General features: G+C 51.9%; 1 protein-coding gene across 1 annotated transcript; it reads left to right on the forward strand.

Annotated features, from left to right (window-relative positions):
- The first annotated feature begins 3,839 nt into the window (after nucleotides 1-3,839).
- LOC137466877 (serine/threonine-protein kinase pim-1-like) lies at nucleotides 3,840-6,361 on the forward strand. Its single transcript, XM_068178503.1, has 5 exons — nucleotides 3,840-4,379; nucleotides 4,465-4,515; nucleotides 4,745-5,114; nucleotides 5,337-5,513; nucleotides 5,798-6,361. The coding sequence occupies exons 1-5, from the start codon at nucleotides 3,840-3,842 to the stop codon at nucleotides 5,935-5,937; spliced, it is 1,278 nt and encodes a 425-aa protein (XP_068034604.1). The 3' UTR covers nucleotides 5,938-6,361.
- Nucleotides 6,362-25,123: the final 18,762 nt, after the last annotated feature.

The raw sequence follows: 25,123 nt of genomic DNA on the forward strand, positions 1-25,123 counted from the left end.
TTGATAAGGCTGTTCTTGAAATGAGTCCCATTGTCTGACTCAATCCTCTCAGGGGTACCATGCCTGCACAGGATTTACTTTTCAAGTCCCAGGATGGTGTTACAGGCAGTGGTGTGAGGCACAGGGGAGGTCTCCAACCATCCCGTGGTGGCTTCTACCATTGTGAGCACATAGCGCTGGCCTTGGCGTGTCTGGGGCAGTGTGATGTAGTCAATCTGCCAGACCTCCCCATACCTGTACTTGGACCACTGCCCACCATACCACAGGGGCTTCACTCGCTTGGCCTGCTTGATCTCAGCACACGTCTCACAGTCATGGATAACCTGAGAAATACTGTCCATGGTTAAATCCACCCCTCGGTCTCATGCCCACTTAGAGGTGGCATCTCTACCCTGATGGCCTGAGGCATCATGGGCCCATTAAGCTAGGAACAACTCCCCCTTATGTTGCCAATCCAAGTCTATCTTTGACACCTCTATCACTGCAGCCTGATCTACCTGCTCCTTGTTTCAGTGTTCCTCATTAGCCCAACTCTTGGGGACATGGGCATCTACATGACAGACTTTCACACACACATTTTCTACCCAAGAGGCAATGTCTTTCCACACATCAGTAGCCCAGATTGGTTCTCCTCTATGCTGCCAGGTGGCCTTTTTCCACCTTTCCAGCCAGCCCCACAGAGCATTGGCTACCATCCAAGAATCCATATAAAGGTCGAGCTTTGGTCACTTCTCTCTCTCTCAGCAATGTCCAGGGCCAGCTGAACGGCCTTGACTTCAGCAAGTTGACATGATCCACATTCTCCTTCGGTAGCTTGTGCTACGTGTTGTGTGGGGCTCCATACGGCTGCTTTCCACTTCCAGTTCATCCCTACGATGCCACAGGAACCGTCAGTGAAAACAGCGTATCGAGTTTTCCTCTGCTGGCAGTTGGTTGCATGGTGCACCTTCTTTAGCCCTTGTCACTTGTTCCTGCTGCTCTCCGTCAGTGAGACCAAAGTTCTCACCAGCAGCCAGTTTGTAATTATCTCCAAAATCCCAGGGCGATTCAGGTTTCCAATCCGGGTGTGCTGCATGATGAGAGTAATCCATTTGCTCCATGTGGCAGCAGTGTCGTGGAGGGTAGTGGGAACCTTTCCTTTAAACATCCACCCCAGTGCTGTCAGTCAGGGTGCCAGGAGGAGTGGTGCTTCTGTGGCAATCATCTCGGAGGCAGCTTGAACTCCTTCATAGGCAGCCAAGATTTCCTTCTCTGTGGGAGTGCAGTTGGCTTCAGACCCTCTATAATTTCAGCTGCAGAATCCCAGTGGTCGGCCTCGAGTCTCCCCAGGCACCTTCTGCCAAAGGCTCCAGGACAAGCCGTTGTTCCCAGCTGCAGAGTAGAGCATGTTCTTCACCTCTGGTCCCGTCCTGACTGGGCCAAGGGCAACTGCCTGAGCAATCTCCTGCTTGATCTGGGCGAAAGCTTGTTGCTCTTCAGGGCCCCAGAGGAAATCGTTCTTCTTGCAGGTGACCAGGTAGGGAGGGCTCACAATTTGGCTGTACTCGGGAATGTTCTGGAGGAAGTCTATGCCCAGAATACCCAGGGCCTCTGGGCCGGTCACAATTGGATGTTTCTGCCACTCCTTCCCAGTCAGGCTCACCTCGGCTCCCAACAGGGCCAATTGCTGTGATCCCCCCGTCACCCCAGCAATGGAAACAGGTTCTGCCCCCATATGTCCCGATGGTATCAGGGTACACTGTGCTCCAGTATCAACTAAGGTGTTGCATTTTTGTGGCTCTGATGTGCCAGGCCATCGGATCTACACTGACCAAAGATCCGGTTTTCCCGTGCCTCTCCCTGGCTCGAGGCAGGGCCCCTCTAGCCCTGGTTATCCTTTCTTCCCTGAGCATTCATACTAGAGGTACCTTCAAGGGGATCTGACAGATCATACCCGGCAGCTCAGTCACCGGAGGCTGAGTCTACCTTCACCTTACTGTAATCCTCTCGGTTAGTGTTTCCCTCCTTGAGTTGACACACCCATGCTGCCAGGACAGAAGTGAGTTGATGTACTTCAGACCTGATTAGCATAAAAAATTTGATAATCAGAATGCCTTGGCAAGAACAAACAGAGCTTTGAAGACTGCAAGAAGACTGAATCAAGAAAGAAGATTGAATCAACTTCTATTAACAAGAGATGCTGCAAAATGGATGTTCGTTTTTGATGATTAACCCAATTATTGTAGAAAAAATTACTAGTCTTCCTAGAATTTGTATAAGCATATGTAGTCCATGTGAAAAACACGTTCACTCTCCTGTCAAAATGTAAAAAGTTTAATAAAAGACAATAGGAGACAAGGACCATGGAGCAAAGGTTATTTATGGCCGGGTGCATCTTGGCACTCAGCCAAGACCACCCTGTTACCTTCAGGGATCCCCCTTAAATACCTTTTCCCTTACACCAGCCTGCTGCATATTCATAGCCCCTTATGCATACCCATCAACGAGTTTACATTTTCCAGGAGCTATTTTACATGGCCCCTCTTTGGGTCTGCCTTTTCAGAGCATGCGTGTTCCTTGGCTGGGGTTTGGCTCCTTCTCTTTATCCCTTCCAGTTCGGGCCTTGATCCGCACTGCCTTCAGACGGTGAGTGCTGATGGTTGGCAGATCTGTACAGGTGTGCTCATCCTGTGTTCATTGGATGTTATCACATCCAAGCAGGCATTTTAACACAAGCATACTTCCATGAGCTATTGCACTACTGTGTCTAAGCCTAATTAACAACAAAATTTAAAACTATATATTTGGAACAAAATTACTTTAACATCACATATATAAAATCCATTTTAATACTTGCAAAAAGCCAATATTATAATATATATCTAGAACACTTCTCTCCTGCAAGTAAGGGCTGACACAGCTCGGCTTCTTCAGCCTGGGCAAGAGACTTAGACTTGACCCAACTGTGGCCTTCCAGTACCTGAGGGCAAGCTACAAGAAAGATGGACAGGGACTTTGTACGAGGGCAGGCAAGGACAGCACAAGGGAGAATGGATCCAGGTGGAAAGAGAGTCGGTTTAGGTAAGGAATTCAGAAAAAAGTCTCTCCTGGAACAGGTTGCCCAGAGCAGGTGTGGCTGTCCCGTCCCTGACAGTGTTCAAGGCCAGGCTGCATGGAGCTCTAGACAAGCCGGGCTAGTGCAAGGGGTCCCCAGCCACAGCAGGGGGGTTGCAGCCGTGTGATTTTTCAGATCCTTTCCAAACCAAACCATGCCACGACTCCATGATTCTGGGATACTTCCCCTCCTCATCCTCTGGCAGAAAAAGGATCTTGGCCCCAAGCTCCACATTGCAGACCATGTCTTTTGGCAGCCTGCAACTGTCTCAACAGAGGATGAAAAGAGATGACATTACTGATACGATTTCCCTTTCCTACATGAAAGTTAAATGCTCCACTCCTGTCCACACTCGATAAAGTGTCTGAAGAGGCAATTCTTCCCCATGAAATGCTTCGTCTCAGCCAAAGAAGAAGCCACAAGCCAACACGCTTCTTTATTGCTACATTGTTTGATTTGGTTACTTCTCGAATAGGAATTACTTTGGGGTTTTATTTGTTAGTTTCTCTCTTTCGTTCCTCGGGGCGCGCGGCGGCTCCTCCGTTGGGTTCGCGGAGGCAACGGAGGAACGTTCGCGAGCTCCGGCGGTTCCGCAGCAGCAGCAGCAGCAGCAGCAGCAGCAGCAGCGCTTCTCTCGATCGGTTTTCCGCTCGACTTTCCACTCGCTCCCCATCCCCTTCTCCCTCTCACACTCACTCTATTCCCGTCCCGTCCCGTCCGTGTTCTGCCTCTCCCAGCCCGGCTCATGCCGCGTCCCGCAAGGCGCCGCTCGGCGGGGCCGCCCCGTGCCCGCCCCTGCCCGTCCCGCCGTGGAGCCGCCTCGGCCGGGCTCTCTCCGTACTGGCTGTGGCACTTCTGGAAGTGCCTCTTGCTCTGGTGCTGGCGGAGCAGCGCGGTCTTTTGGCTCCGCCTGGCGCGGGCTCTGGGCCGGCCCCGGCTGAGGCCCCGGCCCCGAACCAAGCCCCTCCCGCGGTTCCGCCCGCAGCCGCCCCGCTGCCGCCCCGCGCCCGCCCCGGCCCCGACAGCGTCGCCAGCAGCTTCCCCGCTCCGAGCTCCCCCGCTGCTCGGCTCGGCCGCCGGCCCCGAGCCGCCGCAGCCCGGGGCGGCTCGGCAAGCAGCAGCGCGCCGGGCGGTCGGGTTCCCGGGGCAGAAGAGCGGGAGCGTGGTGCCGCCCGCACGGGCGGAGAAGCCTGCCCTGGAGCAGCTCTACCGGGAGGGCCCGCTGCTGGGGAGCGGCGGCTGCGGCAGCGTTTACTCTGGGACCCGGCTCGCCGACGGCGCCCCGGTAAGAGACGGGGCCGGAGCGGAGGGGGCGGCGAGCGGCGAGCGGCGGGCGGCGAGGTCAGCCCGGCGCTCGCCTTGGCTTGCAGGTGGCCATCAAGCGAGTGCGCCGGGATCGCATCTCGGAGTGGGCGCGGCTGGTGAGTGAGCGGGGCCAGCGGGAGAAGCCGGCGGGGCGTGCCGGGCGGGGCTAGGGCGAGGCCCGGCAGGGTGGCAGCCGGAACGCTGCGAGGGGAGCGAGCGGGGAGTGAGCGGGGGCCGCGCAGCGTCCCGGGCCGGGCAATGGCCAGCGGCGCCGGGGCCGGGCAGGGGATGCCCAAGGCGCGGCGCAGCATCGGCCCCGCTGAGGGCATCGCGGTCCCCCCGCAGCACAACGGCGCCCTTGTGCCCATGGAGCTGGCGCTGCTGTGGATGGTGTCGTGCCCTGGCTTCCGCGGCGTCGTGCGGCTCCTGGACTGGTTCAAGCTGCCCGACGGCTTCGCGCTGGTCATGGAGCGTCCGCAGCGCTGTCAGGACCTCTGGGACTTCCTGGCCGAGCGGGGGTTCCTGACGGAGCCCGTGGCGCGGGGGCTGTTCCGCCAGGTGCTGGAGGCCGTGCGGCACTGCACCAGCCGCGGCGTCCTGCACCGCAACATCAAGGCCGAGAATGTCCTCGTTGACCTGGCCACGGGCGAGGCCAAGCTCATCGACTTCGGCTGCGGCACAATCCTCCAGGACACGTTCTACACCCGGATGTCAGGTGAGCCCAAAGCCGGGGCCCAGCCGGGCAGCGGAGGTTCCCCCCTTTGCTGGCAGAGGGGGAAGAGGGAGGCAGGGAGGGAGGGGGAATCCTTCTTCAGCTGGCTGCAGCCAAATTGCTTTTCGGCGGGGCAGGGGCTGGCTGTTGTGGAACGGGAGCTGGCTGGGAGGGAGGGAGGGAGGGAGCAGCATGGGCCTGATGAGCTGTGCCCGTGTCCCATAGGAACGCCGGAGTACTGCCCACCGGAGTGGATCCTCTTTGACTGCTACCATGGCCAGCCAGCCACCATCTGGTCCCTGGGCATCCTGCTTTATGACCTGGTCTGCAGGGACCTTCCTTTCCATACAAACAGGGACATCGTCCAGGGCCAGCTCTTCTTCCCACCCCGGGTGTCTCAAGGTGGGGATGCGCCTTCAAGGCTCGGGAGGAAGAGCGGGGTTGGGAGGGGGCAGCTGGCACAGAAGCGTCCCGCTCCAGCAGCTAGTGAGGAGGTTGATCTCCTGGGTTATCTGGAGGAGGTGGCACGTGTGCCTCTGTGCTGCTCTCCTCTGGAAGGGAGGATCGATGGGAAGCTTTTGGCTGCAGCTCCAAGCACTCCTAGTGTGGCCTGGGCACCGTGGAATGTGGGAGAGCACGGACAGGAGCCTTGTCCCGCTGAGTGGCGGTTTCTGGTTTCTCTGCAGAGTGCCAGCACCTCATCAGGTGGTGTTTATCCATGGAACCCGCAGACAGGCCATCACTGGAAGACCTTTTTGAGCATTCTTGGCTGCAGGAGCCCTGCCTGGCCCAGGAGACAGCAGAGATCCATCCCTCTGCTCAGTAGGATCCAGGAGCCCAGCAAGTACATGCTGCACGTGTCTCGTGGCACTCCAAGAAAACCCCGGAGCGTTTCCCTGTGGCCGCGGCCCGGAGGAGAGAGCGCAGCCAAGGAGATGCTTCCGCTGGTCCCCAGCGAGTTGTGGAGGGAGCGTCTCAGTGCTCCCCGTCCCACTGGAGAAGTGGTGGCAGTGCAGTGAAGGTGCCACGGACTGGAACAGGGGAAACATCCCCCTGCAGCTCAATGGCATCGAGATGAGCCCGCAAGCCGAGGCACAGCTGGCGTGTTCTTCTGGAGCACCACATGGAGCTGGGAACACCATCCTCGAGCTGGCCGCTGGCGGGGCAAAGCCGAGTGGCTTTGGCTGCGGCCCCTTCCTGGAGGACACGCTCTGCGCCCCGATGAAATCAAGATGAGTCCCCAGCCGGCGCAGGGGCGGGGGGATGCTCGTGCTTCCAGGCATGGCAGGGCTCGGGCTGGCCACGCGCCGCAGGTTCCCCGCTTGGCGGCACTGGGGAATATTAATTTTTCCCCTGGCCGCCAAGCTGCTTTTTGGTGGGAGAGGGGACGGGTGTTGTGGAAGGGGAGCCGGCTCCTGGCCTTGCTGACAGCTCCTGCCAGCCAGCCTGGCATGGGCTGGGGCGGGGGCAGCCAGCCTGACAAAGCATCCATCCATGTGGATGGGGGCAGCAGAGGGGGACGGGTTCTGAAGCCGTGCCCCAGCTGATCTGATTTGCAGGCCCTTGAGGAAGGGGTGCGTTTAAGGGCGGGAAAGGTGGGGTTTTTTCCCACCCATGGACAGGTTTAATTCTCACATGGAGTGGTCAGACCCTCCTCAGGCCCGTGAAACGGTGACAGGCTTTGTAGCTTCTTGTTTCCAGGTCTTTTTTAGAATTGATTTCATGCAATTGTTCTTTGTTTTCCCAGGAAGATTACACCTGGTGCCCGGACCGGACGGGGAAGCGCCTGCACTGTCCCTGGAGCACCTCCAGTGCCAGCGCTACCCCAGGGGCCACGGTCTGCGGGGACATCCCCTTCAAGAAGGACGAGGACCTCGTGCGGAATCGGCTCCTCTCCTGGCAGCAGGTCTCCAGAGGTGGGCACCCGGCTCCACAGCTGGGCTGGCAGAAGGGCTTCGGGCAGAGGGCAGCGGGCACACGGGCATCCTGCCCTTACAGCTGCTGAGGAGGCTGCTGTGCTGTGCTTAAGCAGAGGAGGTGGAACATGGCCTGCCACGCTGCCCTTCTCTCGAAACAGAGAATGGCTCGGGAGGTTTGGGCTCTGAGCACAGCCAGCAGCCTGGCCCGGGCCCAGGCCATGGTGGGACAGGGGGACAGGAGCCTTCTGTGACTGACCGTGGCTCTCTGGTTTCTCTCCGCAGGCTGCCAGCACCTCATGCCATGGAAACGGCTCCGCTCGGCCTGCCAGTCTGGGAGGGCTGGAGGGCGGCGGGTGCTCATTTGCTGTCAAAAATAAATTGGTTTTTTTTTTGTCATGTCACGATCACAGCATTTCTTTCATCCTTTTCCAAGGTTTTGGCCTCCCTTCCTCCAGGCTAATCTTTTTGTGTCCTTCCTCAGCCACTTGATGGCATTTGGCAGGGGGGGTTAAGCAATGTTAAAAGTTCAACAACAGCTCCTGTTGCCAACTGCAGCAGCCCCTTCAAGAGCCCTGAGCTACCAGCGAGGTCCACGTCTGCCTTGCAAAAGGGAGTGGTTTGCAGCCATGGGGTTGTCGCCCTGCTGCAAAAGCTGGGAGGAAATCAGAAGTGGCAAAATGCCAATTTGGCTCAAGCCCTGCCCAGTTTCTTCATCTTTTCCCTCTGCTCAGTGATAGGCAGGCAGGGCTGGACTCCAGCGAGGTTCAAGCTCTTGGCGCTCCCTGGCATCAAGGGGATCAAGTCAACTCTTGTATGCAGTGACTGCAATAGAGCTCCTGAAGGAAAAAAGGGAATGTCATGAGGTGGGGCCTCCTTCTTGTCTCCTTTGTCTGCCCAGGAGCCCCTTGGAAAGGGAAATGCCCACACGGGTTTATCTGACTCCTTCCCAGCCAGCCTTTCCCTCACTCCCGGGTCTCATTTGCTCCGCAGGCTTCACCAGCTCGCTCAGCTTGGAGGAGCTCTCAGAGGAGAAAACGCTGCCTGGCGTGGGGCTGTCTGATCCCTGTCTCATCTGGATTCCGTTTGCCCCGCTCCCTCCCCCATCCAAGAGACCCAAGGATGCCCCGCAGCCCCACGGTCCTGCAGCAGATGCCGGGCACATTCCCTCCTCCGCTCCTTGGTGGCCCTGGGGAGGCTCCAGAGCCCTCCCTGTGTGTGGGACAGCTGCTGCAGCACCGCTGCGCCTGCGTGCGAGCAGCGCCCGAGGAGCAGCTGCGCAAGTTCTGAGTCTGAAGCGGAATCCTCGGCGCACACAAATGACAACTGGCATCTCAGGGGCTGCCAGGAGAAGCTGAATCCATCTGCTCGCTGCCCTTTCGAGCCATAGCCATGCCGATGCAATTGGAAGAATTGCCCCTGCCCAGGAAGCTCTCAGGTAGAAGAGAGGAGCAAAAGCCACGTGTTTCTGAAACACAAAATGTCAGAATGAGGTTCCTTAACACTAATTTGCTATTTAAGAGGGGATCATTTATTGAGGCCTGAGGCCCAGTGAGGGATAAATCCTAACCTGACGTGGACATGTAATTCTACCAGTGTGTTGCTGGTAGAACATCTACAGTCGCTAAATGCCAATTACAATTTACCCATTTCCATAAATCCCACCCCGAGTTCCCAGATTCAGTCCTTGTTTTCTCTATCACTGCACCCTTGAGCCAGATGTGTTCTTCTTGTCTTCCAGCCATCCTTGCTGGGAAAGCAGCCCCTGCATGCCTTGTTCCTGTGCTGGAAGTTCACAGGCACGGTAAAAATGGAATGAACCCTTTGGGTCTCAAGGCCAAGGCTTTGTGTGGCCAGGCAGGGGCAGGCAGGAGGCAGAGCTGTCAGCAAAGGAAGGGGCCAGCGAGGTGGGGCAGCCGGGGGATGACGACAGCCTGCAGGGACAGAGGCCAGGGCAGGGACACCGCAGGACAGCCTGGGCTGCAGAGGACACAGGGATGTGCAGCAGCTGCAAGGCCCTGACAGAGCCAACCTGTGCAGCCCTTTGGCCATGGCTGCTGGCCCTGGGCCTGAGGCCACGAGGGGACAAGTGACCCTTGCAGCCCTGGGGCCTCATGGCCTCCTTGTCCCTGCTCAGCAGCCTGGCAGGGGCCGCCCCATGGTCCTGCCCTTGGCATGGCACATCCCCACATGGCAGTGCCCATCCCGGGAAGAGCCCTGAGCAAGGAGGGAGGGAAAGGATCTGCCTTGCCAGGGGCTGGGGCTCAGCCTTGGCCCTTTGCATTCCTGAAACACATTCAGGTTTGCTCAGCGCCAGAGACACCTTTGCCTTGTTTGTCCCCACCTGTCATCAGTGCCTCCAGTTCTCTGCTCTGCCTGGGGCCTGGGGACACTTTGATATGAACTGTGTCCTTGAGTGGAACCCATTAACAGTTAAAGAAAGTTTGGACTTTGAATCTGACTTTTTGAGTTCTTGAGAAGCTCTTTGAGCACACTCTGAGGGACTGGGTCTGATGCAAACAGCACCAAAGCCCCAGAGGGTCATTAAAGTCCTGGTGCTGTGTCTGTGCTGCTGAGCTGGGCCGGGCTCCTGGCCCAGGGGCAGCTCCTGGCAAGGGCAGCGCTGCAGAGAGACAGCTCTGGCCAGGAGCAGCTCCTGTGCACAGCCCAGCAGGGCTGGGGCACTGCCAGGGCACCCCAGGGACACGAGCAGGGCACGGACAGAGCTCACAGGGGCTCAGCACTGGCAGGGGCTGTGGGGTGTCGCAGAGGGGGCTGTGTCACAGCAGCGCCTCTGTGGCTGTGTCAGGGAGGCACAGAGCAGCTGTGATGTCAGAGAGGGGCTGTGAGACTGCACAGAGTGGGTTGTGTGAGGTCACAGACTGGGCTGTGGCATCACAGAGTGTGTTGTGTGAGGTCATCAAGCAGCTATGGCATGACAGAGGGGACTGTGTGACATCACAGAGCAGGCTGTGACATCATGGCATGGCTGTATGACATCATAGAGCAGGCAGTGAGGTCAAAGTGTGTGCTGTGACATTACAGAGTGGCAGCATGACATCACAGGGAAGGTTTTGTGGCATCACTGAGGGGGTTGTAACATCACAGGGCAGGCTGTGACATCATAGAGAAGGGTCTAAGGCAATAGAGCAGATCCTGCCATCATAGAGGGTGGCTCTGTGACAACAGAGAGTGAGCTGTGTGACATCACAGGGGTGTGTGACACCACAGGGGCTGTGTGAGGTCACTCCACCCCAGCCCCCCCTCCCAGTTCCCCCAGAGAAGTCCAAAGCTGCTTGTGCACTGCGGGGTCCCCTGTCCCCCCGGGTCCCCCCACCCCCGGCGCCGCAGCCTCCCCCAGAGGATGTTCCACGAGATCGACCCCAGAGCCTGACACAGGGACGGGGGCTGGGACTTTAGGGGGTGGGACAGGGGGACAGGGACCCACTGGCAGCGTCCCCATGTCCCCCAGGGCCAGAGCCTGGGCCAGGGCTCCTTCACCCTGTTCCCAACGAGGGCTTGAGAGCACTGAAAAAATCCCCAGCAAGGGATCAGCAAAAGCCAGATTTAATATTAAGCGACAGCACCACAAAGTTCCTTGGCAAGAGTCACTCTGCTCCTGACTGGACACTTCAGGTACAGAAAAGGAAACAAAGCAACAACAAAACCAAACAGAATCCAGGCAATCAAACCAGAAATGAGCCAAGACCTGGGGCTTTCCTTCCTATGGAAAAGAACTGTCCTTCTCATCCAGGTGCCCATGGCCACAATTGGGATTTCACCTCCTACACTGCCTGTTGTGACAGACTGGAGGAGATTGTTGGCTGGAAACATTTCATGTGTGGGGAGGAAGGGGCAGGTCCAGCCTTGCCCTGCCCTGGAACCCCAGCCCTGCCCTGCCCTGGAACCCCAATCCCCCCAGAGCCTCTATCCCAGCCCAGCAGTGTCTGCCAGTCCCTGGCACAGCACAGGCAATGCTCCACAGCCACCTCTGGAGCCCCCAGCCCAGCTCCTGAGTGACCAAATGACCCCAAGTCCCACCTGGGGGAAGGGCCCAGGAACACCAAGGGGTATTTAAGGCTGAGCACAAGGCAAGCACACATCTTGACCCTACCTCCTCTTGGAATTTCTATCTGAACACTGCTGGAATCCAGGAGTTGGTAGCTCTGTGTGTGCTTCTATGTATATTTTTTGTCTTTCTCTCTTTCTGTGTCTATTTCTTCTATTTTGGTCCTCGTGCAAATGTTGATTAACTTAAAATTGAATGAGCTAATAGTCTGTGAAGTTGAATGGGCCAAGGTAATGCTTTGGGAAGTGTTTTTGTTGATTGAATGTCATGCTAAACCTTTTACCAAAGTTTCTCTGGGTTTCTAAAGTTCCCAAAAAAGGCTGTTTTGTTGTTTGGAGCTCCGGAGAATCTGTTGTTGGTATTTCTCCAGTGCATCCAACTCAGAGGACACAAACAATTGTAATTCCTTTTAAATGTCTCCTTGAGAGAGCTGTTTGGGGCATGGGAGTCAGGGCTTGTGTGTCCTGCTTGGCACAGCCCAGGCAGGGCTTTCACAGCCACATTCCACACTCCATTTCCCAGCTGGAGCCGCTGGTGCCTCTGAGTTCTGCTGCCCCAGCCCCAGGGACGCTCTCCTTGTCTGCCCATTCCCCCACGGTCTCTGGGCAGGGATGGCCTCAGTGGGGGCTGCTGACATCCTCAGCACCTTGGAGCGCCCTGGAGCCACCTCCGGCCATGGACGGCGGCCAGCGACGGGGAATGCCCCGGGGTGAGGAGGGAGGACACCAGCAGAGCATCCCCCCGGGGCAACGACGAAGACAGTGCCGGGATCAGGCGGGAGGAGCACGGACCCCCACCGGAGCATCCTCCAAAGGTAAGGTGTTTTCCAAAGCAAAATTGGCAAAAAATCTTATTAAATTCTGTGGCTGATCTTTGCTGTCCCCACGAGTCACTCGCCACCCACACAAATCATAAAGTTCCCCCTCAAAAGTGGGACTGGGAGCACACAGACCCTTCCCCATAATCTAGGGACCCCCAGAAGACCCCTCCCTATGGACTGGCCACCCCAGAAATGGGGCTAGGACCTCCAAAGAAACCTCCCCATTACCCTACAACCCCCCAAAATGGTGCTGGTACCCCCAGAGACCCATCCCCGTGGGACTGGAACCACCACAGACCCATCTCCATGAACCTACAACCCCCAGAAATGGGACAGGGACCCCCAGAGACCCCTCCCTATGGGCCTGGGATCCCCAGAATGGGGCTGGGACTCCCCCCATGTGAGACACGCCCACTCCCCGCCTTGCCCCGCCCCCCCCCCAGCGTCAATCCAACCAATCAGCGCCTGGAACAATCAGGGCAGGAAAGCCTTCCACATCAACCAATGAGATCGCACTCTCGTTCTGGCCCCACCCCTTCATTGTGACATCACTAGTGGCCATGACGCACAGCCCCTCACCACTATGACATCACTGCACTCCCATTGGCTGTCGGCGGGAGGGCGGGGCTTGCCCGGACTATAAAAGGCGTGTGCTGGCACACAGGGCTCAGTGCGGGCCCGGCGATGGGAGCGGCGGCGTTGGAGGCGTCAGAGCCCCGGAGTGCCCCGGCGCCACCTCTGGCAACGGACGGCGGTGAGGAAATGCCCTGGGGAGAGGGGGGAGGACCCCGCCAGAGCATCCCATGGGGCAGTGAGCACCGAGAGCGGCGGGGCATCACCCTGGAACGAGGACGATGGAACTGGGAGGACCAGGGCAACCAGCGGAGCATCCCCGGGGCTCAGGAAGGAGAATACCAACATAGCATCACCCGGGGGCAACAGGCATTTAGGGATTTTAGGGATTGGAGAGTGTAGTTTAGTATGTCACATGGGTGAGAAGTTTAGGTTTTACAATTTTTAGCATATTGTAGATTGTTATAAACGCCAATCACTTGGTTTTTAAAATTTTAAAACTTTAATAATAATAAAATGGTTATAAAAATAGTAATACAATTAGAGTAATGAAAATTTAGAGTTAGGACAATTACAAGACAATAAAAAGCAAAGAATTACGGACGTCCGGATGCTCTCGGGCACTTAAGCCCAATAAGCATGCCTTGTGAACAAAGGAATAATCTTTAAAAGCAGTAGCCTGTTGCATATTCATACATCTCATACATGATGCATAAATTCCTTGCAAATTAAGAACTTTTCTGGTTTTTGTCAACTTCTTCCCCTTAATCCTGGTGGTTCCATAAAGACGGAGAGAAGGTGGAAGAATGTTTGTCTTTTCCGATAAGGAGGCAGTAATTCTTTATGGGCCCCCATCATTGTCATCTCTGTGTGAAGAGTTTCTTCATTATCTCATCTCTTGCTTGAGCTAGTAAAAAAAAAAACCCACATACATAGGTTCTATTTTAACTACAAAACTACATATGCCATACTATTAAAATGTTAATACAGCACTTCTAATCAATATAACATAATACATATAGTATTCAATTTAATATTTGCAAAATGCCAATCATAAAACATGCATTTTTCACAATCCCTCCTCTTATTCTTTATAAATCATTTGGCTTGAGCAATATTTCTTATCTAATTGCATTCTTTAGACTATGTTAGTAATCAAATAAAAGATGGGATTAAACAAGGAAGAAACATCAGAACAGTTGTAATCCTAATTTCTTCCACTATCTATTCTTCAATACATTATCCCATCAGTTAGTTTTTAACATTGTTTTCCCACTTTTGGACCGGTATCTGGGTTATTTCTTTAATTCTAAGGCCTGAGCGGCTTTGTTTGTTATCTTCTCTATGACTGCTTGGAGTCTTATAATACGATTCAGTATATAATTTGGGTTTAATACAGAGGTAGATTGCTGTGCTGATTTCACTTTTTTTTTACTAATGGCCTTTTTGCCTAATCTTGGACTGTATTCCTGAAATCAAATGTAAAACAAATCCATCTCTCTCATTTTGGACATTCAATGCCCCATCTATTACCACTTTTTCCTAAGTTCCTTGTAATTCAATATTTTCCCCCATTTTTCCTGCAGGTACTCAGTTTGGATGGGTTATGACAGTGGCTGTTGACATGGGGGTGTGTAACAAAAAAGGAACTTTGGTTTCTTTCCATGTAATATTTTTTGTAGCATTTGTGACACGATCTTGCCAGTATCTCAAAAGGTAAAAGACAACAAATGAGAGACAGAAACAGGAATAACAGAGGTCTGGTATGGCTTATACCCCCACCTCCCCTGCCTATGGAGTTGCTTCCCATAGCAGGTATGTGTGATCTTCTCGGTGGCGAGTACAGTGGTCAATCCAGGTTTGCCCTCTGTTTCCTTTGTTACTCTTTTTACTAAATATTTTTAGGCAAGTCCTTTTCCACACTCCTTAACTGAGGTTTCTTACCATTCCTCAGGTATCTCTCAGTCAACAGGCACTGATAATTCCCATCTACAAAACAAAGTTATTACCTCAGTTGCTTTGAGTTCTAGCTGTATAGGGGATAGATTCAGTACTCAATACCTATTGCAATGAGAACATAGATTTTGTGAGCTCCAATACCAATCATTCTCATAATTTGAACATTTACTTACAACCCAGTTAGCGTGTCCAGCACTGGGATGAATCAAATAAAGTATACAGTATAATACTGATAGTAATTTCCCTTCTTCCTTGTACAAGTCACAGGCTAAGGCCAGAATGTGAGAACTCTGATTAAAATAATCTTGATCTTCCTGTTTGAAATGGCAATGTTCCTCTCCTAAGGAGGTGCCGGAGGCGTCTGAGGACTTATTTAGGCAGTGCTTAAAACCAATGATGTAAGCTTTGCCTTATTTCTCAGTTAGGTGTTATTTTTTGTACTTTCCTTGGTTCATTTGGGTTTTCCCAGACTATTACCACCCAGTCCCAGTCGAAAGTCAATTTGATATCACCCGGTTTAGATGTGATAGTCCATTCTTCAAGGTTCTTCACAAGTTCTTTGATTTTGCTGTCGTGAATTCACCCTCTTTCCGTGGTTCAGATTGCTGCTTTAGTGGTACCTGGAAAGGACTTCTTAATAACACAGTGTTAAAAGAAAGACAATACTGCATTAACTTTTACCATTAGTTTTCTTCAAAACTTTCTGGGTTTAACTAAAAGCTTTTTCTACAGCTGCTTCTTCTTTTTGTATCCAGCTGTTTTAATAGCTGCAGAGGCCAATTCTTCTTCTTGTGAGCTATAAGTAGTTAAATAGAAAGACCAGGCCAATTTTAACACGACATGTATCACATCTCTTGTTTTTTTACTTTTTGGGCAACATTTAACTCATTCTTCAGAACAAAAAGCCTCCTCTTCTTAACAACAAAAACCAGAAAGAGAAAAGAGTTCTTGCTTAAACAAATAAATCACTTTGTGAAAGTCAGCTATCTCTGCCTTGATCTTATCTCTAGTGGTGGTCTCTTTCTTTTATTTTTTTTTTTAACAGTCTTGAGTTTAACTCTGTCCTTCGCCTCCCTCTCTCTTTTTCTCTCCCTCTCTTTCTCTCTCTTCACATTTTAACATCCACATTCCAGCATCAGTCCACCTTCTAAGATCAGTCCACATTCCAATGTCTCAGAGAGGTAAGTCTGCCAACCACCCCCCCCACCTTTTTCAACTTCTTTACAAATTAAATTACTTTTGTTATGTGCGTTTTGCAAGCATGCAATTCATGGCACTCTCCACCAAGGCTACTAGACACTCACAGCTGACACAGTACTAAAACTAAACACTTGTTTTTCTATCACATTTTTTTTCATTCACAAGCTCAAAAAGGTTGTAAGAACAAGGTAAACAACAACTTACTTCCAAAGTGACTCTACCTGTACTAAAAAAATTTAAGACAATGTTAGTTAGTGTACTGCAATTTGCAACGAAGCCAAGGTTTGATTTGGGAAGGGCATCTGAGGACACAGAGCATGAGTTTTACAAATCCATATTTTGAAGAGGGAATGGCCAAAACATGAATACAGTGGGGGGAGACAGAAAGTAAGGAATTTGTCTCTGCAATACCTTCTCTTTGAGTGCTAGGAAACGCTGTTCAAAGAGGCTCCTGTGGTACAAACAATAATTGGATGGAAAGAGGCACTCTTGAATTTAAGCTTTAATGTCACAATAGGAAACAGCACCTGAGCACTGCAGTGGTGAAGCACCCTGCCTGCAAACTCACTAGAGGCAAGCTACTGCTGCCACGCTGCAGGGCTTCCTGCAGCACAGAAGGAATCACGACCAAGCCCTCCCTGCAGGCCTGGGTAAACCACACAAGGAACCCACAACTTCTTCATAACTGTCTAACTCATTCCAGAAATAAAACTTCAGCAAGCAGAGATTCCCCTCCACCATTTTTTTTTTAATGTGTGTGTGTCACACACCCACAGTGATGCTGAAAGTAACAAATTAACAGCTTACATTAGAAGATACTGAAACCTTTTCTTCATCCAGCTTTGTGTGTTCCCATTTATATATGTAGCCATCTCCAATTCGAGGTCAGAAAAATGAGCCCTATTTTTCAGAAGTGCTATGCATGCACAACTCTAGCTGCTGTTCTAGGTGCACTGCAAGTAGTCAGCACTTCCAAAAACACAAACAAAACAAAAAACTAAAAAAGCAAAACACATTTGGGTACATGTAAAAGGACTGGCTGGAAGAAAAAATGTTTCTCATTGACCTGCCAAGTAGCTGGTGTTACCTTTAGTTTAACTTTACACACTGAGAATCATGTGACTGAACAGCTTCACATCGATTCAAAATAAATTAAAAGTAGGTCTGGCTATGTCACAGCTGTAAACTAGTTTTTCAACCTTAGAATATAGCAAGTTACAAATTTCAAGACGAAAAATCACAATGCCAATTGAAAAAAATAATTTAAACTACTTGTACACAGTAATGGGAAAAGAATTAGCTGAATCAACAGCTCAATTAAGACATTTGCTCAGTATGAAGCATCCTTCCCTATTTCCTTCTCTAGCCCAAACTTCCTTGTTAATTTTTTTTCTTGTTACTTTTACAGTATCTTTGCTCAAACTATAATATTTTGGAATATTTAACAGACAGGTTCTTTTTGCCCCTGTGTCTACTACAAATTCTAATTCTTTTTTTCTTGGCGACCCACTTTTAAAGTTATCACAGACTCTAGATGGTATTTTTCCCTTAAAAAAATAGAGCCTCTAATATCCCTATTCTTCTTCTTTGCTCATCTCTTAGAAGATTTTCAGATCTGTTGCTCTCTTAGGACAATCTCTCTTATAATGTCCTTTGTTCTTACAGTAAAAGCAGACATTCCTGGAATGCTCCTGAGACTTGGTTTGTATTGGGGTTTTATTTTTTTCTGTTCCCCTGTCTCTACTACTGTCATATCTAGGAGTAGTGTTTGTGTGTTTTTGATTTTTTTCTTGTAATTGTTTTCTCACATGGTGACTGCCACAATCCTTGCTTTTAGTTTGGCTTTGGCCACAGACTTTCTGAGCGTCCTTTAATAAATCATCTAATGATTTGTCATGCTGATCTTCAATTTTTTCCATTATCTGGCCAAGCACAAAGTTAATCTTTAACAAAGCTTATCTCACATCAGTCTCAGGATCCATTCTGGAATGTTGCCTTATATTTTTCCCAAGTCTGTCCAACCATTCAGTTGGAGCCTCCCCTTTCCCTTGTTGTGCCTCAAAAGTCCCTTCAGCATTTTGCCCTCGAGATGATGCCCCTTTTATTCCCTTGATTATTAAATTACAATACTCATTCATATGTTTTCTCCCCTCCTCATTATTTCGACCCTGCTCAGGAGGTGCAGTTGGCATTTTGTCCTCTCCAGGGAGGGGATGTGGTTTTTCTTTACTCCCGGCTTCTTTGCTTGCAATTTTGATCATTTCCCTTTCTTCTGGAGAAAATAGTATCTTTATTATCGACCACATTTCTTCCCAGGTATAAATGCTTGAACCTAAAAATTGGTCTAATTGTTCAGCAGTGCTTATGGGATCCTTCAAAATCCCTTTGATTTCCTCTTTAAAATTCCTGACCTCAGAAGAAGTTAAAGGAGCATTTACAAACTCAGTTCCACCCCCTCCCATCGGGACCTCTCTTAGTGGAAATAGATCCCAGTCTTTTTCTATAGCCTTTCTCCCGTGTTGTGAGGAAAAGTTTGGAGAATGTTGTTTTCTAACTGAACTTCTCGTGTTCCTATAAGGGTCGTCCTCCAGGTGCGAGTTTTTTTTTTTTGGCTGCAGCTGCGGTTACCAGGGGAACGGAGCTCAGGGGAGCATGGGCAGGGCTTGCTGCTGGAACCGCCAAACGAGGGGGCATTTCCAGGGGATACCAGCCGGGAGCGTGGTTAATGGCGGCTGGGTCAGCTGTTCCCAGCAGAGGCAAAGCAGCAGCGGCGGTGCCCAGAGCAGCTGGCACGGTCAGAGTCGCTGGGGATGGGGCAGAGGAAACAGCCGCAGGAGGAGCTGCCAAGGATGGGACGGACGGGACGAATAAGAGCCCGCCAGGCGCGGCCGGCGGAGCGGCCGTGGACCAGCCGGGCAGGATGGGGGCAGGGACCGGTTGGGCAGCCGCCCGCGAGCAGCGAGACGGGAACTGGTACAGAGGCTGCGGGCGGCGAAACAGGCACCGGGACAGGCACCGGCACTGGGGCAGGCGGAGCCGAAGCGAGCGGCTCGCTGGGACCTGGGACAAATGCCGGGACTGGGACAGACGGAGCTGAAACAAGCGGCGAGCCAGGGCCCGGGACAAGCGGCTCGGCTGCGAGTGGTGTGGTTCCCTCTTGTTCCACTCCCTTTTCCCTTTTTTTCTTTCTTTTTACTGGTTTTCTGTCCCATTTTTCTTTTCCCCAAAATCTTATCTATTCATTCCATGCTCTTTTTTTTTTTTTCCTCACATTTTCTAACAACCTAAATACTACCTTCTTTCAACTACCCATGTAAAAAATCCTTTCTCTCACAAAGCATTCGACATAATACACCTCCCTCTGAAAAAATAAAGCTCAAAATAAACAATCTACATTACATATCTTCCACTCATTTCCATTTACTCACCTTTATCTCTCGCTCACTCTCACTCACATTCACACCCTCAAGCCTGTTCATTCATACTTCTGAACTTCACAATACTGTTACATATACTTTCATTCGTGCACACTTACTCACTTTTATTTAGCTCAAAACAAACAATCTGCATTGCATGTACTTTCATTCGTCCCCATTCGCTCAAGTTTATTTTTCACTTACTCACACACACAACAAAACAACCACAACAACAAGGTACCTTTTATTTTTCAACACACCTATTACACTTTTAGGTGTCCCTGGCCAGTCCCGGTGTTCTTGGATACCCCTCAATCCGGCTGCATTGTTCCCAACCCCAGATTCTCTCGGGTGTACCCTCACTCCGGCAAAATTTTACTCAGTCCTGGGTGCTCTCGAAAATTAATATCTCAACCCAGCAGACTTTTATTCAACCCTGGGTGCTCTTGAGGATTAATATCTCAACCCAGCAGCAACCCTGGGTGCTCTTGAATATTAATCCCTCAACCCAGCCCATTCAATTCAACCTCCACGGGGGGATTCTCTCACTCTTTTATCATTCGCTTCGTCTCTGTACTGGCCGCTTTTATCGCGAAAAAGATGGAAATGCAGCATGGGAGACTACCGCACTCACTTAGCAGGTCTGTGGTAACCAGCCCGCCTCTCATTCACACACATTCATCCCCCCTTATCCACCCCATCCCAACAAATACTTACCTATCCCTTGTCCTTGGGTCTTTGTTCTTCGTGTACACTTTGGTCTTAGGGGCTAATTACCGCGGTTTTAGGGAATCCTTTCCCTTTTCTTTGTTTTATTGTCTCCTTTTGTCCATCGGATCGTAACCTGCATCTGTCGGCAGCACCAGGGGAGCAGAGCGAGGCTGCCTAATCAGGGCAGGACGCGTCTTCTCACTCTGACTCTCCTAAGGCACCGGCAGAGAGGTGTTAGGAACCATCCTCTGCTACCATTTGTTATAAACGCCGATCACTTGGTTTTTAAAATTTTAAAAGTTTAATAATAATGAAATGGTTATAAAAATAGTAATACAATTAGAGTAATGAAAATTTAGAGTTAGGACAATTACAAGACAATAAAAAGCAAAGAATTACGGACGTCCGGATGCTCTCGGGCACTTAAGCCCGATAAGCATGCCTTGTGAAAAAAGGAATAATCTTTAAAAGCAGTAGCCTGTTGCATATTCATACATCTCATACGTGATGCATAAATTCCTTGCAAATTAAGAACTTTTCTGGTTTTTGTCAACTTCTTCCCCTTAATCCTTGTGGTTCCATAAAGACGGAGAGAAGGTGGAAGAATGTTTGTCTTTTCCGATAAGGAGGCAGTAATTCTTTATGGGCCCCCATCATTGTCATCTCTGTGTGAAGAGTTTCTTCATTATCTCATCTCTCGCTTGAGCTAGTAAAAAAAAAAAAAAAACCCACATAAATAGGTTCTATTTTAACTACAAAACTACATTTACCATACTATTAAAATGTTAATACAGCACTTCTAATCAATATAACATAATACATATAGTATTCAATTTAATATTTGCAAAAAGCCAATCATAAAATATGCATTTTTCACACTCTGAGTTGGATGCACTGGAGAAATACCAACAACAGATTCTCATGAGCTCAAAACAACAAAACAGCCTATATTGGGAACTTTAGAAACCCAGAGAAACTTTGGCAAAAGGTTTAGCATGACATTCAATCAACAAAAACACTTCCCAAAGCATTACCTTGGCCCATTCAACTTCACAGACTATTAGCTCATTCAATTTTAAGTTAATCAACATTTGCACGAGGACCAAAATAGAAGAAATAGACACAGAAAGAAAGAAAGACAAAAAATATACATAGAAGCACACACAGAGCTACCAACTCCTGGATTCCAGCAGTGTTCAGATAGAAATTCCAAGAGGAGGTAGGGTCAAGATGTGTGCTTGCCTTGTGCTCAGCCTTAAATACCCCTTGGTGTTCCTGGGCCCTTCCCCCAGGTGGGACTTGGGGTCATTTGGTCACTCAGGAGCTGGGCTGGGGGCTCCAGAGGTGGCTGTGGAGCATTGCCTGTGCTGTGCCAGGGACTGGCAGACACTGCTGGGCTGGGATAGAGGCTCTGGGGGGATTGGGGTTCCAGGGCAGGGCAGGGCTGGGGTTCCAGGGCAGGGCAAGGCTGGACCTGCCCCTTCCTCCCCACACATGAAATGTTTCCAGCCAACAATCTCCTCCAGTCTGTCACAACAGGCAGTGTTGGAGGTGAAATCCCAATTGTGGCCATTGACACCTGGACAAGAAGGACAGTTCTTTTCCATAGGAAAGAAAGCCCCAGGTCTTGGCTCATTTCTGGTTTGATTGCCTGGATTCTGTTTGGTTTTGTTGTTGCTTTGTTTTCTTTTCCATGCCTGAAGTGTCCAGTCAGGAGCAGAGTGACTCTTGCCAAGGAACTTTGTGGTGCTCTCACTTAATATTAAATCTGGTTTTTGCTGATCCCTTGCTGGGGATTTTTTCAGCGCTCTCAAGCCCTCGTTGGTAACAGGGTGAAGGAGCCCTGGCCCAGGATCTGGCCCTGGGGGACACGGGGACGCTGCCGGGGGGTCCCTGTCCTCCTGTCCCACCCCCCACAGCCCCGGCCCCCGGCCCCGTGTCAGGCTCTGGGGTGGATCTCGTGGAACATCCTCTGGGGGAGGCTACGACGCCAGGGGCGGGGGGACCCGGGGGGACAGGGGACCCCGCTGTGCACGAGCAGTGTTGGACTTCTCTGGGGGAACTGGGAGGGGGGGCTGGGGTGGAGTGACCTCCCCAGTGACCTCACACAGCCCCTGTAATGTCACACAGCCCCTGTGATGTCACACAGCTCCTGTGATGTCACAGAGCCAACTCTGAGATGTCACCCTGTGATGTCATACAGCTGCTCTGTGATGTCACAGAAGACTGTATCACCCTGCAATGTCACTATTTGTTCTTTGGTGTCACAGCCTGCTCTATGACATTACACAGCCACCCGGTGATGTCACAACCCACTCTCTGTTGTCACAGAGCCACCCTCTATGATGGCAGGATCTGCTCTATTGCCTTAGACCCTTCTCTATGATGTCACAGCCTGCCCTGGGATGTCACAACCCCCTCAGTGATGTCACAAAACCCTCCCTGTGATGTCATACTGCCACTATGTAATGTCACAGCACACACTTTGACCTCACTGCCTGCTCTATGATGTCATACAGCCATGCCATGATGTCACAGCCTGCTCTGTGATGTCACACAGTCCCCTCTGTCATGCCATAGCTGCTTGATGACCTCACACAACACACTCTGTGATGTCATAGCCCAATCTGTGACCTCACACAACCCACTCTGTGCTGTCACACAGCCCCTCTCTGACATCACAGCTGCTCTGTGCCTCCGTGACACAGCCACAGAGGCGCTGCTGTGACACAGCCCCCTCTGGGACACCCCACAGCCCCTGCCAGTGCTGAGCCCCTGTGAGCTCTGTCTGTGCCCTGCTCGTGTCCCTGGGGTGCCCTGGCAGTGCCCCAGCCCTGCTGGGCTGTGCACAGGAGCTGCTCCTGGCCAGAGCTGTCTCTCTGCAGCGCTGCCCTTGCCAGGAGCTGCCTCTGGGCCAGGAGCCCGGCCCAGCTCAGCAGCACAGACACAGCACCAGGACTTTAATGACCTCTGGGGCTTTGGTGCTGTTTGCATCAGACCCAGTCCCTCAGAGTGTGCTCAAAGAACTTCTCAAGAACTCAAAAAGTCAGATTCAAAGTCCAAACTTTCTTTAACTGTTAATGGGTTCCACTCAAGGACACAATTCATATCAAAGTGTCCCCAGGCCCCAGGCAGAGCAGAGCACTGGAGGCACTGATGACAGGTGGGGACAAACAAGGCAAAGGTGTCTCTGGCGCTGAGCAAACCTGAATGTGTTTCAGGAATGCAAAGGGCCAAGGCTGAGCCCCAGCCCCTGGCAAGGCAGATCCTGTCCCTCCCTCCTTGCTCAGGGCTCTTCCCGGGATGGGCACTGCCATGTGGGGATGTGCCATGCCAAGGGCAGGACCATGGGGCGGCCCCTGCCAGGCTGCTGAGCAGGGACAAGGAGGCCATGAGGCCCCAGGGCTGCAAGGGTCACTTGTCCCCTCGTGGCCTCAGGCCCAGGGCCAGCAGCCATGGCCAAAGGGCTGCACAGGTTGGCTCTGTCAGGGCCTTGCAGCTGCTGCACATCCCTGTGCTCTCTGCAGCCCAGGCTGTCCTGCGGTGTCCCTGCCCTGGCCTCTGTCCCTGCAGGCTGTCGTCATCCCCCAGCTGCCCCACCTCGCTGGCCCCTTCCTTTGCTGACAGCTCTGCCTCCTGCCTGCCCCTGCCTGGCCACACAAAGCCCTGGGCTGCTCCAGGCTCCTTCTGGGGACGTGTTGCACCACAGCCCTGACCTGGGAGGGAAATTCCTCTCCTCTTGTGTCCAGTCTAGGTGGGATGGCCCTGGCAGAAAGGTCTCCTTGGATTCCAGCAGATCCAGGCTCTGACCGTGGCTCTGTTCCTCTCTCTTCCAGCCCTTCAAGCCCTGAGTGAAAACAACAGCCCCTCCTGCAGAAGCATATTTGTTTAGGTGATGTTGGAGGGAAGAGCTGCAGAACTACTTTCATCTGCTGGCTCAGAAGAACCAGTGTCTCTTTAAGACCTGCAGATCCCTTGGAAGGTGAGACCACCTGGAGACCAGAGGAGACCAGCTGGAGCTCCAGGCACAGCTGATGACTGGCACAGCTGAGCCTGTGGGAAGCTCCCATAGCTCCTGCCTTCTCCCTCCCTGTTGACAGCTCCCTCCCTGCAGCCCTCAGACCCTGCCCATCTCTTTCTTCCCTCCCAGCTCATCCCTTTGCTTCGCCTTCCATTAATGAACACTTTGGCTTCTTCGCTTTACCTGCATCTCTGTGGAGCTGAAGCGATGCAAATCCGGGGCCCTGGGACACACAGGCCCCTGCTGCCGTTCTCTTCCACGCCGTGTTTTGTGCACACACTCAGAGGAACGAGGGCAGATCAGGCTGGGAAGGACCCTGTGCTGAAGGTCCAGTTCCACAACACTGTGGAGTTACAGATCTTGCTGAGCACCCTGGAGGGCTTCCCTGCACAGGGCTGATTCCCCACTTGCCCTTAGTTCTTCTGGTAGACTGTGTCTAAAGCTTTTTGTCAGGTCACTCTCATGTCAAGTTAGGCCTGCCAGGTTTTTGTTATGCTAACTGCTGCTAAGTACTTAGGCATGTCTGTGCTAATTACTTGTTTACTCATGTGAATTGCTTGTGCTTAGTTATGTCAAACCAAGGCCTTGTTCCATCCCCAAAGGTGCCTGAGGCCACCCGCTCCTTGTGGCACCAGTTGCTTTCCTGTGGGATGTTCTCCCTCCCCGAGGGTAAAGAGGGAGCTGCAGAAAGAGCTTGCCAGGCTGCTCTCCATCCTTTCCCAGCACTCCTGGTGAAGTGGAGAAGTCCGAGCTGAGCGCAAAGGTGCAAATGGAGCAGCCGTGCACAGGAAGGCTCGGTGGGAAGGATGATCCAGGATCCATAGGCCTGGCAGCCTGAGCGTGCTCCAGGGGAAGGCCTTGGAGCAGATCCTCCTGAGTGCCATCCCACGGCACCTGCAGGGAACCAGGGCGTCTGCTGGAGGGTGGGAAAGCTGGGACTGGGCAGCAGGCTGGGCTCCACTGGGATCAGCAGCAGCTGGAAATATCTCTGGGCATCTCCATTTTCTGCTGCTGCTCAGAAGAAACAATGAAGTGAGTCGAAAAGTTCTGGCTTCTCTTTCTCCTGGTGGATTTTTTCATTTGATTTGACACTCCAGAGGCAATTTCTGTGATGGCCTCTGTCAGTTGATTCTATTTCAGCAGCAGCAGCAGCAGCAACAGGGCTGTGTTTGAGCACTGCAGATGTGGCCTGTGTGGCTTTAATTCTCCGTGACTTAGTGCTCAGGGACTTGAGAGCATTTCAAGATCTGCCAATCATGATGCCTGTGACAAAAAGTCTGAGTTTCCTGTGACAAAAGTACTCTGGGTAGCACTGACAGAAAAAGCA

The sequence above is a fragment of the Anomalospiza imberbis genome, unplaced genomic scaffold, assembly GCF_031753505.1.
Source record: "Anomalospiza imberbis isolate Cuckoo-Finch-1a 21T00152 unplaced genomic scaffold, ASM3175350v1 scaffold_46, whole genome shotgun sequence".
NCBI lineage: Eukaryota > Metazoa > Chordata > Aves > Passeriformes > Viduidae > Anomalospiza > Anomalospiza imberbis.